General features: G+C 43.2%; 2 protein-coding genes across 3 annotated transcripts; both read right to left on the reverse strand.

Annotated features, from left to right (window-relative positions):
• Positions 1 to 3,525: 3,525 nt before the first annotated feature.
• Positions 3,526 to 9,488, reverse strand: LOC137905821 (jupiter microtubule associated homolog 1-like). The gene is made up of 5 exons (XM_068750085.1): positions 9,305 to 9,488; positions 7,612 to 7,754; positions 5,615 to 5,763; positions 5,045 to 5,081; positions 3,526 to 4,007 (listed from the first exon to the last, which is right to left on the reverse strand). The coding sequence occupies exons 1-5, from the start codon at positions 9,358 to 9,360 to the stop codon at positions 3,880 to 3,882; spliced, it is 513 nt and encodes a 170-aa protein (XP_068606186.1). The 5' UTR covers positions 9,361 to 9,488; the 3' UTR covers positions 3,526 to 3,879.
• A 413-nt stretch (positions 9,489 to 9,901) lies between these two features.
• LOC137905263 (small ubiquitin-related modifier 2-like) lies at positions 9,902 to 14,469 on the reverse strand. 2 transcript variants are annotated; one of them, XR_011105851.1, is made up of 5 exons: positions 14,416 to 14,469; positions 13,558 to 13,689; positions 10,815 to 10,886; positions 10,485 to 10,650; positions 9,902 to 10,383 (listed from the first exon to the last, which is right to left on the reverse strand). XR_011105851.1 is itself a non-coding variant. In XM_068749478.1 (4 exons), exons 1-4 carry the CDS (start codon positions 14,434 to 14,436, stop codon positions 10,588 to 10,590), a joined length of 288 nt encoding a protein of 95 aa, XP_068605579.1. In that variant the 5' UTR covers positions 14,437 to 14,469; the 3' UTR covers positions 9,902 to 10,587. The 2 variants fall into 2 exon arrangements, 1 of the variants encoding a protein (XP_068605579.1); XM_068749478.1 differs by having other exon boundaries at positions 9,902 to 10,650.
• Positions 14,470 to 14,967: the final 498 nt, after the last annotated feature.

Genomic DNA, 14,967 nt, shown 5'->3' on the forward strand with positions numbered 1-14,967 from the left:
ATTCTTCAATCAGCCGACCAATCAAAAAGAGCAAACTGGACCTGCTTACGGTTGGTTAAAGACGTCTCACCTACTGTTCAAGAGGCTTCTTCAGTTCTGACTGGTGGAAAGTCGAGATACTTAAGACTTCAGTTGGAACAGAAAACAAACAAACAAACTAAAACTAGAACTCCAAGACAACAAGTCTCATTAGGAGTCGTCTCAACTCATAAAGGAATCGCTACCCCGCCCACCCTTACATGAGCAGACGACTAAGAATCATCTGACAGGTCTTCATCATCATTTGAATTGAATGTGCAAGCGTGCACTAGTGCAACATCAGCACGAGGGAAGGCTGAAAGAACCCTGTTTCTCAATAGTGACTGAGGACGCCAGAATGCTTGAAGAGCAGCAGAAGAAGAGATCTTATTGAATGGTCATGACTGGTTTGTCTTATGATGCATAAAATACATTTATAAAGTTGGTAAATAAAAAAAGAATACAAAAAAATAAAAACCAAAACCATGCAAAGACACTTCTGGGGATTCCACTTCAAAAAAAGTCTTACCTGAGAGACTTGAGGCTGGCAAACGAGGCCCAGGAGCTTTGACCTTGACAGATGATGACAAGGACTGGAACTTCACAGAAAATACTCCCACGTGGCCATCGTGAGAAAATCCACATGTTGCATTCAGTGCAATGCAAAGTGGGACGGACAGTTCTGATCTGAATCAATCCCTGCAAAATAAGAGTTGTGAAGTATGTAATCGCTTTGACAACAATATAGCAACAACAAAAAAAGAAAAGATTCCGACTTCATGATCAGAGGGCGTGTATGAATGAGACCGTTTCTCACCGCATCTATTTCAAGCATCAGAAGCAAGGAAAGACATGATCAGAGTTTGCAGTGCAGGAAACGGGGCGTCTCTGAAGTAGGTCAACAGATGACTTTCAGCAGAGGTTGTAGGTTTTATGGCGTTTGGCATTGCCCTCTTGTGGCAGAAGAACAAACATGAAATGACACGTGAAATGATTCGACCCCAATACATATTATATATAAACCTGCGAAAAAAATAAATACATAAAGGGAACACTTAAATCACACATCCTAGATCTCAGTGAATTAAATATTCCACTTTATTAATTCCACTGTGTAATTCATTGAGAACAAAATAATGTTAAAGCAATTTGTGATTTTCTCATTTTAATATCCTTTTGCAGGAAGATAATGAATCAAAATATCATACAATATTAATGGAACTTTTGCAGTCCTATGTATAAGACGATTCATCCTCTTCGAAATGACCTCAGCAACTCCATTAACTTTTAACTGTCCTGAGGGAATTGCAAATTCAACATCAATAACATCAATAAGGGCTTTTATATAGTCTTTGGAGATAAATTATAGTATCTCGCCCACCACCTGCTCCCTCGCTTGGTGGCCTGTGGGGCAGAATAAAAAGGGTCCCTGTCTGTCCCGCTGCTCTTTACCCCATCTGTTAGCCTCCTCTGGACTCTTCCAGTTATATTAAGAAGATGCAAGGAGACTCGGAGCAGGCACCGTGAGGAGGGCTTTTTTATGATCGCTGTGGAACTGGCTCTGTCCATTTGCCATCCGGTGCTTCCTGTTTGGGGGTTCTGGTCTGTGGGAAGCAATATCTATTTTTTTAAGACTGCTAAATCACCAGGATGCTCTACCTCGGTTCACAGAGAGGACAGGAAGGCAACAACAATAGAGCAGAGTCAGATGATTTAATCATCAGAACAGTGCATTAGGATGCTGAGCAACATATTAATGGTTTACTTCCTCCCATAATCCCTCGTCTTCCGGCCTGGTGTGGCTGCTGAGTCAGTGCACTATGAATGGGCGTGCTGATGGGCTGATTGCTTGTTATGTCACGCAAACATGACTCATCCATTCTCCCCACTTTCTCTCCACATCTCACACATCCCTCTTCCTCCTCGGATCTCCCAGGAGACACGCGGGCCCCATCTGGACTGCACATGGTATAATGGTCCTGTCAATACATCAGAGTTGTAAACGAGAAAGGATGCTCACACATTCATCCCAGGCATCAGTTAAAAAGGACTCAGCATATGGCTGGGGGGCGGGGGGGGGGATTCCTCATCTCTCATCTTTAAAGATTTCCAATGTGGTTTTACTGATTGGCTGTAAACCAGGATGAGACACAACTGCTGCGTTGCATTTGTTTCCTGCACACAAACAAAAGAAAATGCAGTTGCAGAGCAATTATTCTGCAAAAGACATTTCAAAAGGTGCATCAAAAAGATTAAGCGTTTAAATCTTTCAAGTATAATAAAAGACAAATGGCCGTCCCTGTAGTTACAACCCTGACTGCGTTCCAACATCCGGCATTCTGCCAGAGCAGGAAGTTCTTTTCCTGTTCTAGAATGACCGATGACGCTTCCGTACCACACAGGCCGCTCTGATATTTGCTTTGAAGGAGCTTGGATTGAGAGTCCAAACAAACCTCTTCTGATCGTAACTAGACCTTTTGTGTGTGTCTGATATGCAGAGCTCAAAATAGTTGAGAGATGTTTACTGAAACCCAAGATGAGCACATAAAAACTTGCAGAACTTTACTTCTCAGAATTATTTTATCCATCATTCCCACTGATTTCTAAATGCAGTGTTCTCCTTGCTTAAAGATGATCTGTCCATTAGTGGTTCATTTACGAACCCATTGAGTGTTTAGGAGGGACATTAATAACTCCAGATACATTTCCCTTTTCAAGGTGTGTTGTGTTGTTTCCTTTTTCCATGTCATACCAACAAGGACAGTGAATTCTACACATTCCTCTAATTGGACATTTTTAGCAGCCCGGTCTTTCAAAGATTTTTTGAGAAAACTAGAAAATTGTCATCAAGATTATTTTTCTATATATACACCGGTAGATATTTTGTCAGACAATGCAATGTTGAGTGTTTTTGCACTTGGCAATGAGCACAAAAATGTGTTTCGTCTCCAGTTCCAGTCATCTTAAGTGTTATTCTATTCGACACAAAGCTCAAGTTCTGAATCCACTCATTCATCTGATGGCTCTAAACAAGGCATTCAAGCCAAGACGAGCATTTCCAAATAAAGCCATCCTTTTTTGAAGGAGCACCGTGAGCACTTTTTGATTCATGTTTACTTCAGAAACTCCAACTAAGGTTTCCCCACAGAAAGACGTCTGTCTTTAATCAGAAACTGTGCAAGAAAGAGCCGAATATCAAGCACGTGATGTCATGAAAAGATAATGCAGTTTCACTTTTGGCAGCTTTATGTGATCATTTAAGCCGGGCAGACTTCCAGAACGTCTCGGCCCTGCGAGGCTGAAATCTGCAGGTTCACCGTTCCGCTACGAGCGCTGAGACATGTACGAAGACGAAAACTAAGAAGGGTAGTAAATATTTATACGGATTTAAGAGACACCTTACCTGCATTATTTTACGTCCATCACTTTTAACATGAAAGAAAGCTAAATAATCACCCACAGGAAATTCATATCAATCTTTATTGTACTTAGAAATGCACTCATCAATTCTTTTTTTCCTTCACCATTTACAACAGTGAAGAATGAGGGACAAGCTAGACGTCATGCCTTTCCCAGCAGGCGCGATGCACTACAGGATGAATGGCTGAATGGACAGGAGGACAGCGATACATAAAGTGCTTTTGTCAACAGTTTTCTTATTTTAATAGAAAAAAAGAATCAAAACAAAAGGTTTGAGGGGTGACGGGAGAGGCGGGGTTCCATCGACGTGACAGCAAGTGTGCGTGCGAAGTTGGTGAAGGACAGAAAAAGGCGACCGATCGATGGGGGGGAAAGAGTCGTGGGGGTATTTATCTTTAAAAAAAAAAAGCATTTGAATGGAAAAAACAAAGAAAAGCGATCTCAACCCAGGATGAGGCTGGACTTCCCACCAGGTGGGTTTCTTCGGCCTGTGGCGGCCTTGGCACCTTCCGATGGTTCAGAGGGTTGTGGAATCTCCTTCTGCTCTTGCTCCTCATCGTCGGGACATTCTACAGAGAAGTGGGCGACAGCGAATCAGAACAACTGATTTAAAAGTAGCTCAACCTTAGGCTGAGATGAGTCGCTGCTACTCGAGATTCATTGGCTTCCCACTGTAGTAGTTTTAGCCATTTAAAAGCTAGATTAAATAGAAACTACATCTCTTCAGCAAAAGTTGGCTTTCTCTACGTTTAACCGGGTTTAGCTCTTAGCTTCTATGTGCTGCAAACGCACATCAGGCTGGAGTCATTTTGTGACTGAATTGTGTGACCGTTTGATAGGCGTGTGTCTCCTCATTGAATATCCATTTCAGGGACAATTGTGCAAACAAAACGAGGAGAAAAGTTAATCATGTATTCCAACAGATTAACTGGTCATGTGACCTATGACTGCTGACAAAAAAGGACATTTTACAATATCTGATTGAAGTATTTGTGTTCATCAAAGTTGAAGTCACGTGGTCACTATTAAAGTCGATAAATCATGTCTAATCTGGATGTTTAAGTTGGTACTTCTCTGGGCATAGTCATGGTATGTTTTTTGTGAATGTTTATTGCCCATCAAAACCTAAACGTGCACATAAAAACACTTAAAAGCGTTTCACGTTCCAATGGGATTCAGTGTCGTGACTAATAGGAGTGATCTCTAAACGCCCCCTGAGATGTGCGGTCTCACCCTCACCGTGTGCCGAGCCAGCCACTCTCTTACAAACAAGCACCTGGAGGTTCATGAAAAGCTTTTCCTGCTAAGCGAAGCCGGCCGTACAGTCGCTCGACTGCGGATCCATCGCCACATCCTGGCACGGAGAAGCCGCATCACAGAAGCCATGTGAGGCTCACCGCGTGAGGGGAAAACCAACCCGACTGTACGCCAGCAGCATGTGGGATAAGACCAGTCACCACAATCTGCTACGTTAGAGAGTGGAACGAACTGCTCTGCCCGTGAACCACCGAGCTATTCACTGAATAATCAAAGTCATGCACAGATGGTCCGAGAATCTCAAAGAGCCTCTTTAGAAACAGTCGAGTCCAGGATTCAGGATACGTACCATCGTTTTCTTGTGCTTGTTCTTGGCCATTTTCAGCCTGCAATGAAAACAGAAGGCAAAGATATCATATACTGTTACTGAAATAAATACCTTTGTGTAATCCTATAGCTGAATCTCAGCAGTTTCATAACGGTGAGTTGAAAAAAAGTACATCTGGACTTGTGTAAAAACAATCAACGTGTGAAAGCTAAAGCAGAAAGCTACTTCTTTATCCCATAGTTCTACGTGAATACATTTCCGTACTAAAGAGCACACTGAGTTACATTCTGACCCATGAGATCCCTTTCTTTTCATCACAGTTAGAACTGCACCCAGTGAGGACTGGCATGTTCCCATGTAGGATACAAATTGAACCTCCACGTGGATTACAAAATGTCAGAGGGGAACATCTATCAAAATAACATCCAGGGTCAGTTTCACATTGATGGATAAAGACGCGCTTCCCCCCGATTCATTTTCCACTGAGCTGCTTGGAATTACACTTAATCTGTGACCATCTGCTTTTCAGTCCCAAACTAGGCTGTTGCTCCGTTTTGGAAACGGCTCCCGTCAGACTCCATGAGGGATTACCTCTCGTCTCTGGCTCCAAAGCATGGCTGCTCCAGAGTTGTGGATGGTGGTCAGTTCCGGTTGAGGATTCTTGGGGAAGAGGAGAGGCTGCTGGCACCGCCTAAGGGGGGCTGAGAGTTCTCCACACAGGGTTCCTGTCGGTACACCGGCTACGAAGGTGAAGAGACAAATGTAAAACAGCAACCAACTCGTTAAAGACTGAATCGAGTGTAATCCACTAGCTGTAAGACTATTTGTCTCCTTTAGGCCAGCAACAATTTTATTTTAAAATGACAGCCTTTCACAGGCCTCACAGCAGCAGAGTCACGCCATATGGACACTAATCCAATTACCCACAAGACGCTCCACTGTTTCCAACCCAAGAGCCTCACCGTGTTCAGCACAATACTCATCTTCTCAGATTTCACGTAACATCATCTTAATCTGGGAATTGGCCTGAAGCAACGCGAGCTAAAATAACTGAAAACCAACAGTAAACGGCACCAAATCCACTCGGCCAGTTCTAGAAGTAGACAGTGGAAGGCTTCCAGGCAGACGATGTAAATGCAAGAACTCAACCATTGGGGGGGGGGGGGCATGCCGACCAAAGCCAACAGCCTGGTTCTCGTCCTGTGGGTCAGGAGGGAACAGACAGTCTTTGTCATGAGGAGGATAATACTGCCCAAGGAGTGTAATGGAGGCCATTGTTATTGATGGGCGTGATGGGAATCAATGCTGTTGAGAGCCTCCATAAGAGCTCCTTCATTACCGGCTCCACATTTCAGAGACTGATCAATCTGCTGGACAGTGAACAACAAACAGTAAATAGAAGACGATCTAGATTCACGGTCTACTAGACAGCGACGCATTATGGCATCATCACTGAAGCTTTCTATTCAACTTTATTATTATTATTCATTCATTACGACCCTTTTCCTCCTTTTGTTTCTGCTTTGGAACGCCGTGTGTGTGTGTGTGTGTGTGTGTGTGAGAATGATTTCAGAAAAACAAACGAGATGAGTTCACGTCATAAAATGTCTGACCACTCTCTCAGTGCCAGTAACATCGACATGAACTCCAGTATCTGGAATCTAGGGATGGGCCATCAGACAGTTAGGACTTTGTACCACAACACCCGACTTCCTCCACGTTTTGCGTGTCCGAGTTTCCTACACGTCACAACTTAGTGTTTAAAAGTCACGATAATGCTGAGCGCTCCATTTTCAGCAAAGCTAATTTGACACCGTTCTTGTGAGGCTGTTGAATGGTTTTAATGACAGAAACATAAAGTAGAGCAGGACTCAGGCCAGGCCAAAATCGGTCACGAAAAAAAAGGAATAAGAAAAAGCCCCGGAGAAATGCATTGAGCATGATCTTATTACCGGACTGCAAAGAAAACAAACCTGTTTATCTGAAGTAGGACTTCACTCTAAAGTCAGAAACACGGCAAAGGCTCATAAATAATGCACAAATAGGCAGCACTTTACATCCTCATCGAATGCATGTCCCTTCAACAAGGCCAGAGATCCTCAGAACTGGATGAAGTCTGATTTTAAGGCAGCGTTTGCCTCCAAAGTAGCCAGAGTGTGAAAACACGTGATCCTCAGCCTACTTTCCCTCCCCCCCCCCCCCATAGAGGGCTGGTCTTCAGCACATTTAACAAAGACTAGCTTCAAATTACACTTAGCCCAGTATACCAGATATTTTGGCTATTAGTCTTGTGGGTTCATCTTTCTGACAGACTAGATGGAACAAATTCTAAGTAACGCAGCAGCAGTTTGGATCCTTTCCTAACTCGGGCGTGAAGAACTACTTCCATGCGCCTTTTGCTTACTTCTGATTCTGTCTAGTTTTTTTGTTTTTTTAAAGATTCAACTTACTTTACATCAAGTGTCTATATTCCCTCTGAAGTACGAAACTCATTTCACTTTTAACGACAGTGTCGACCTAATCCGTTGCTGATCAGTCAACCGGAAGACAAACCAAGTCCCGTTAAGAGCGACGTTAAACTGACTCACTGGGTGGATTGCTCCTCCGATGAGCGTGGGGGTCATCAGGTTCTGCAAAAATGCTGGAGGCCATATTGTTCTTACGCTGGGGAGTCGCGTTTCCATCCGTGCCAAGGGAGAAGCTGGACTCTCCACCTGGTGGCCGTAGCACTCTGAGGAGCAACAAATCAGAACCTGATTGGCATCCCGCTCACACTTCTTACTCATTAAGCAAAGCTAGAACACTTTTTTTTTTTTGCTCACACGACTGCACAGAAAAGCCCGTCGAGAGGACTTCTCTGTGCTCCACATAGCACACACACAGAAAGACAAAGGCTAGCAGCAAGGTCTCTGCTCCCTAAGCCCCGGCTGCCAGAGTATCAGAAATACCATTCTGTCCAGCAGCTGACCCCCCCGGTCACATATAATCACTTTACCGGTTAGTTGCTGCTTCTCCTCAGCACACATTCCTGTCCAGTGACTCAACCTGGGGGGGGGGGGGGGGGGGGGGGGTTGCATTCTTAGTCTGTTGTTGAAATAGTCAATAAGACTCCTTGCTTGTGCTGACGAATAACTGAACCGGTTCGTCTGGAGCCCCTGACCAGCTGACACATTATGCAGCTGTTCAAAAAGGGGGGGGGGGGGGGGGGCAGATGAGGTCCAAAAAAACCCAGCCTCGCTTTTGAAACAGACCGGACAACGCGAGCGCCACAAGGCCAAACGTCTACGCAGCTCAGAAACGCACCCCATAAGGATTTTCCTCATCGGCGTTCGTGGGTTCGTGGCCGGTTCTGGACTCGTGTCCGACACACTCGGCTTTAACAGCCAGACTTTCCCTCCCAGCCAGATGGGATGAGCTCATGCTTTCCACCCCATTTGTGATGGAGGTGGGTGTGGGGGGGGGGGTTAGCTGCAGACCCCACCCTAGAACGAAACAGCAGCATGCATGCTCAGAAGCTTGCGTTGGGTGAAGCTACGGCTGATAAAGGCATGCTGGGAGGCTTTACGGCGGCCTGGTGAAGATTTTAGCCCCGTTCGGCGCGCAGGTTGGCCGGCTAGCAGCAGAGAAGGCCAGCCGCTCGTTAAGGGGGGCTTCAAGGGGGCAAAAAGCAGAGAGTTAAGGGAAGATCTACGAGCTTAGCCCCCGCCGACATCATCCGAAAACAGCATGCGACTCCACAACGCTTAATGACCCGGCCGAGCTTTTTGACGTGGTCTCAGAATAAATGCTAGTCCGGCTTAGCATCAACCGAGCCCCGAGGGGAACGGAACAGGAACGAGACCTACTGGGAGCCACGACGGAAGGACGGGTGGCCCTCTCTACGCGGGGCGCCTCGGGTCTCTTTTAATTGAGATCTGACGGTAGATATATCTGTTAAATAGATATTATTGGAGTTGATCTAAACTTCCTTCAGCCCCAAAGCAACAAGGAGTCACCGAAAGACACGAGTCGAACTTGAAAGGCGAAAAAAAAAAAAAAAGTTGTTTTGTCGAGGCCCACATTTATTTTAATGGTTAAACTAGCTCCAATAGATGTATTTTCAAATAATAATAATTCAGGACGAATTATTCTCCATTTTTCTTCCTTCTTCTTCTTCTTCAACTCACGGACTAATTTATCCTGTAACGGTGCACGAAGGCGAGCATTAACTTGCTGGAGATGAAAGGCTCCGCGGCGCATCGTCGCACTTCTTTTGTTCCTCCATTAAAACGCTTCTTTTACCTGGAACTGCTTTTCGCCCCGGGGCTCATTCCTTGGAAGGTGGTGGTCGTCGTCATCTCTACGGAGCGTTTCTTTGTCTCGTTCTTAACAAACAGTCAACGGGGAGAAACTAAGACGCGCAGAAAGACCTTCTCCTTCCCCGCAGACACACGACGGGACACAGACTCCGCCCGTCACCGGACAAACGTTATGAACGCCGGACCCCTTCGTTCTGCGGTGCCAACCCACAAGATCCAGCCCACCAGCAGTACGACCCGTTCTGATTGGACAGGACATCACAGAAGTCCTTTCTGATTGGACAGCGCATGAATCACGACCAAACCTTGACCTATCGCGATCGAATATCTCTGGGCCACGCTTCCAGGCTTAACAAAAAATTAAAATAAATGATCGACACTTCTTTTTTTCCACAAAAATGCGTTAAAGTATTTTCTCCAAGATGTTTGCTCACAAAAATAGTCAAGGATTTCCAAACGGAGACATGTTTGCAGTGATCAAAAACCTTAAGCGGCATGAGCAGTCACACTGGAAAAACTAGAACAAATGAATGGACATTTTGAAAATGATGACATCTTTATTTTTTTTACAGATGCCTTAATAGACAATACAAATGTTTAATTGAAACATCTTTTCACACTTCCCATAATGTGAACCTTGACCTGTTCACACAATGAATCATTTCTCTACATATCCACTACAATATAGAAATATATAGAATCAATATATTTTCAGATGATGACTCAAGCGAGTGACAATTCAGACTCATTCAAAACTGGTCGTATAGTTCAATGATAAAAGGTCCCAATTAGATTCAAGATTCAAGATACTTTATTGTCATTATGGAAACATAATAAAATCGTGTGAAGGCCCACGGCTTAAGGCACTCATAGGAGCACACGAGAAGGGATACGCCACACCCCAGCCAAGCCTAGTGCAACAACTTTCCCAGCTTTGTTGATCATCACGATCACTGTATCAACAGTCCATTCTGTCTGCAACCCTCTTCAAAATGGGAAAGAAATCCTTTGACATTTACTACAGTGTAGCATGGACAACACAAAACCTGCACTCTGGGTGAACTTGTGGTTTATGCACAAAAGCAGGGGAATAAAAAGGGTAATAATAATTAGAATAATAAGAATAATATGTGCCAGTTATGAGTAGCAGACAAATCACAAACCTTTCTGCAAGAAATGCTGTTGGAAGAATCGGTCCAGCAAAACAGCAGCTACTGAGTAGAACTGGGACAAGTCAAGAAGGAAAATGGTCAATCTTGCTGTCGGTTAAATCAGGCCTCCGGTCTGTTGGTGAAACACGTCAATTGTGTCTTCGTCTTCCATTTCCAACTATTAACAGATGGAGAAAAAAAGGATGCAAACTTGTGTAACGCGACTTTTAAGAACTGTGCAATGTCTTTTCTGCACTTCATACTCAGGTAGTCAGCTCTTTAATATATATTTTATTACCCTATTCAGGCTCTTGCAGGTTTGTTCCAACACTTCACACTTACCTGTGCTGGTGTGTCGTTCTCATTTATTGGCTGTCCATCAAATCTGAACCTGATATGCCTCATTGTAACTCCCTGGAGAGACAAACACATTTTATCACATCACACATCTGAGTCTGTGATTGGTATCTAACAGTTAAAAGCATTTTAAACTAGAAAAGCACCCAGAGAGCGCAGACCTCCGCCGAGCAGCTCATTCCCCTCCTAATTGGATTTGCACCGTCCACATGGTGATCTGCATCATCACTAAAAGGTTCTAAAGTGTTCTTGGTATCTTTATACACCAACCATGAAGAATAAAAGTGAATCGGAATTGATGTGTATTTGTAACTTTAAATGTTTTTAATTTTGAATCTGTAAATGGAGTTTTCAATGGTAAAATTAAATATTTTTTCTATTTTCTTTCCAAATATTTTATTTTTTTATTCTGGATCCGATCCGGATGAAATTTGGTGGTGAGATAGAGATCCCCACCATACACGAATGTGTCAGATTCCATAAACACCGGTCAATAATCAACCGGGATATTGAGGAACAAATCTTGAAGCTCCATTAACTGCAGCGTTAATGAAAATTTCCAAGTGATCCATAATCTAGAGTAGACTCTCTTCTGGATCGTCACCAAAATGTACTCATCTATTCCTGGTAACATTCCAAACAGTTCCTGAAAATTTCGTCAAGAACGTTTTGAGTCATCTTGCTAACATTTACAATTAACTGTCTGCACAGTGATGAGAGTAGAAATAATGGAGAATATCTGGTTCTGACTGCAGCTTTAAAAACACAGTCGTTTCTTTTGCCCTGCTGTCAGTCTCAGGAATCGGCACTGGATTTCCATTCCTCCAGAAAATTGACTGTTTATTGAATGCCAGAAAAGAGGAATGTTAGCCCTCAGGAGTGCTTTTGTGGTCACAATGTTTAGAACTGGTCTGACTCTTATTCCAATATTAACGCACTTGAATGAGTCATAGAATTAAGTCAGCATTCCTGCATCTCATTACAGCAAACAGGCCGGTGTGGGATGAAATCAAAAGAGATTGAGCGCTTTACTTCTGATGGAAAAGAGGAGTTTGTAACTCGGAATATTGGAAGGAGGTTTGGTTTGGCAGGAGTGAGAAAGAGGTAAGACCTGTAGCGGGTTCAGCTTCCCGAAGTGTGTTCAAGCAGAGCTGGATCACAGCCAATAAACTAGAAAACGACAATCAGAGATTGCAGACCCTCGCCTCCAATAGACTATTCGATCTTGTGAGACAGTAAACAGGGCTTCCGGATCAGAGGGGCCAAACCTGCTCTAGCTTGCTGCTCCGGAACGTACTACAAGCCATCTTCTGGACTCTTTTTCCCATCATGCCATTCGTGTCCCTCCCTCTTAAAGTGGCAGTTTACAGCACAGGCACAATTCCAGATGTAAAAATAATTCTAGAATCTGGATCCAGATCCGGATCAATGCCATTCTCGGGGAGGACCGAGCCACAGACAGAACCTTGCTTCTGTAAAAAGTTCAATCAAGTTGATTGGGTTACTAGTTTTTGACTTATGCGCTCGGACAGACAAACAAACAAACAAACAGACAGACAAACAAACGCACCCAATTGCAATACCCTCGCTTCCTCTTCGGCGAGGGTAACAATCAGTAGGAACTTTTTAAACAGTTATTAAAATGCATGCTTATTTTAGCTTTGCCCTTCTAGCATTCTGCAGGATATTTTGAGGGGTTTACATGTGTTTAGGGTTCAAAGTTCAAACACACTCAACTTTGGCCTTTAAGAAAGATTTGCACTCAATTTAAGTCTAATTCATATGTTTAAATAAGAAAAACCAAGACGTTCAATTTGTGCTTTGGAAGAAAGGTTTAAATTTGCAGTCGCTATGTGTGAAATGACACGCACAGCTTTTCATGAACTTCAAAGGCGATTATAAATGGGCGTGTTTCGGAATGAGTCACCTGAAACCTTTACAATTATACCCATATGCTGCAAGTGCAGTTTACCTGTTAATAGATAGCTATGGCCAGAAGCATCCTCAGATCTAGGTCACAGGCTTGATCCGTGTCTGACTGGGTGGTGATCGCTGGTAGGTTTCGTGCCTCCGGGGAGGCTTTCTGTTTATATCAAATGCCCTCCCCTTCTAATGACTTTGTTCGTCTATCATTTTGATCAAATAAAATCAGTAGGTGGTTTCAGGGACTTCCTGCTATACCATCTTTCCAGAACACATGGGGCCCATTTTAATGTCACCTTTTTTCGTCGATATGAAATGTCATCCAACCAGTAACTCTTGTTTAACAGGTTTTTGTTTTTTTTGTGCATAAAAGCAGCAATAAATTCTCAGGTTTTGCTCAAGCTATGCACAGGCCAAAGCTCTCGTGCAGGTATTCAGCCAAACAAAGTCAATCACGCAAAAATATTCCAGCCCGTTTTTATTCCTTTAAAAAAAAAAATAATAATCTCAGCCATTTTGACATTTCAAAGCAGGATATGCCTGAACCCCAGTATTTGTCCATCCTGAAATGTTAGACAGGCATGGCTTACCGTAATTGCTTTTATATAAAATATATTTTTAGTTGTTGAAGCTGGAATGAGACAGAGGAAAGAACATTCACTTTCACTGCAGATAAAGCTTCCAAGAAGCCAACAGAAGAAGAGTCGATGGGCTAAACATGCAACAGAAAATGATGCATGCCGATAGTCGTAAATCAGCTGCAATTGTTCCATTTGTCAACTTTTGCAAAGGAAATTCCATTCACCTGTCTCTCGCAATAGGCTTTCATGAGTCTGGAGAGCGCCGTGTGTCTCTTAATCTTGAACTGCACTACAGACCCATCTTGACCTGTTACCTTTAAATTTAAGTGTTCGTTGCTTTCTGTCTTGACCGCTTCCTGCCAAAAAAGGGGGAGAAAAAAAGCAACTGTTAAAGGTCCAATATTATGAAAAACTCACTTTTCCCATGTTCCTACACTATTTTGTTGATTTTGGGTCCTTATCAACCACAAATAGCTAAATAATCCTAAATAAGTAAGTATTTTTATTCAACCTTTTGGATATGCTTTATTAGTAGTAACAGTACACACTACATTTTTGAAGTAGTTTACGTGCTACAGGTTTAGGGAAAAAAAATACTATTATTACTCATGTTTGAAATCCAAACCAGTTTAAAATGAGATCACTAAAAAATACATTTTTTATTCTTTATCTTTGTATAATGCAAACTGATGAAATAATGTGTGCATTTGTTCAAATGTTTTAAAGCCACTGCAACAGGAGTTAGATTCATATGAATGTGAGCACATTTGACCTTCGTTTACATGTTGAAGAAGTTCTACATAGTCTCTTATGAGCAGCATATTTGTGCTTATAGGCACCGACACACACACACGCACGCACGCACGCACACACACTTGTGTGTTCAAGCGGAGTCAGACCTGCGCGCCGCTGGATGCGCGTTCACAAACCTTCCGGTCTATCAAAGTAGGGAACGACAGTAGTTGAAATTTAGCTCTTAACTTTAATAGGATGAGCAGCGCAGGCGATCCGTCCGCTCCTCCCAACAGACCTCTATCCTGCATATATGTTGACATTTATTTATTCAGTATAGAGACACTCACCTTTGGTTTTTCATCAGCCATGCTCACTCTTTTGGCTTTTCTACGCTACCGCACAAAGAACGCATGCGCGCGCACGTGCTCGTTCCCGCACTGATAAGTGCAGATAAACGTGCGCGTCCACGAACCGGTGCGCGTCCACAATACCGGGCTTTGACTGGCTACAGATAGTCACAAGGATGAGAGCTCCGCCTCAGCGTTTGCGGGGGAATCCCAAAGCGCGTGAAAGAAGCCGCTCGGCTCCACGTGAACGCGCACAGCAATGTTTTTCCTTTTGTTATACATTTTTAGTTCTTTTTTTACGACACACTTCGTCACTCTGCGGAACACTCATCAGTTTGTCATGGTTCAGTCATCATGATGATGACAATGATGATCCTCAGAGAGTTAATTTCACATTCTGGAATGTTGGCACTTTTTTGTTATTCTTTTCAGTTGCCATCTTGTTTTTCTCTGTTCCTACAAATCGAATATTTTACTTTTTTGTGTGGAAAATAATATTTTAATAAAAAAAAACTATGATACTGGTTCTAAACATAATCCATCAAAACAGCA

This window comes from Brachionichthys hirsutus, chromosome 16, assembly GCF_040956055.1.
Source record: "Brachionichthys hirsutus isolate HB-005 chromosome 16, CSIRO-AGI_Bhir_v1, whole genome shotgun sequence".
Lineage (NCBI taxonomy): Eukaryota > Metazoa > Chordata > Actinopteri > Lophiiformes > Brachionichthyidae > Brachionichthys > Brachionichthys hirsutus.

Coding starts and splice junctions, on each gene's coding strand:
- LOC137905821 (XM_068750085.1), bottom strand. CDS start 9,360: ATGACGACGACCACCACCTTCCAAGGAATGAGCCCCGGGGCGAAAAGC. Junction 5,764..7,611: donor TCGGAGGAGCAATCCACCCA/GTGAGTCAGTTT, acceptor TCACCTTCGTAG/CCGGTGTACCGACAGGAACC. Junction 4,008..5,044: donor ACAAGCACAAGAAAACGATG/GTACGTATCCTG, acceptor ACTTCTCTGTAG/AATGTCCCGACGATGAGGAG.
- LOC137905263 (XM_068749478.1), bottom strand. CDS start 14,436: ATGGCTGATGAAAAACCAAAG. Junction 13,690..14,415: donor TGGCTGATGAAAAACCAAAG/GTGAGTGTCTCT, acceptor CTTTTTTGGCAG/GAAGCGGTCAAGACAGAAAG. Junction 10,887..13,557: donor AAGCCTATTGCGAGAGACAG/GTGAATGGAATT, acceptor TTGTCTCTCCAG/GGAGTTACAATGAGGCATAT.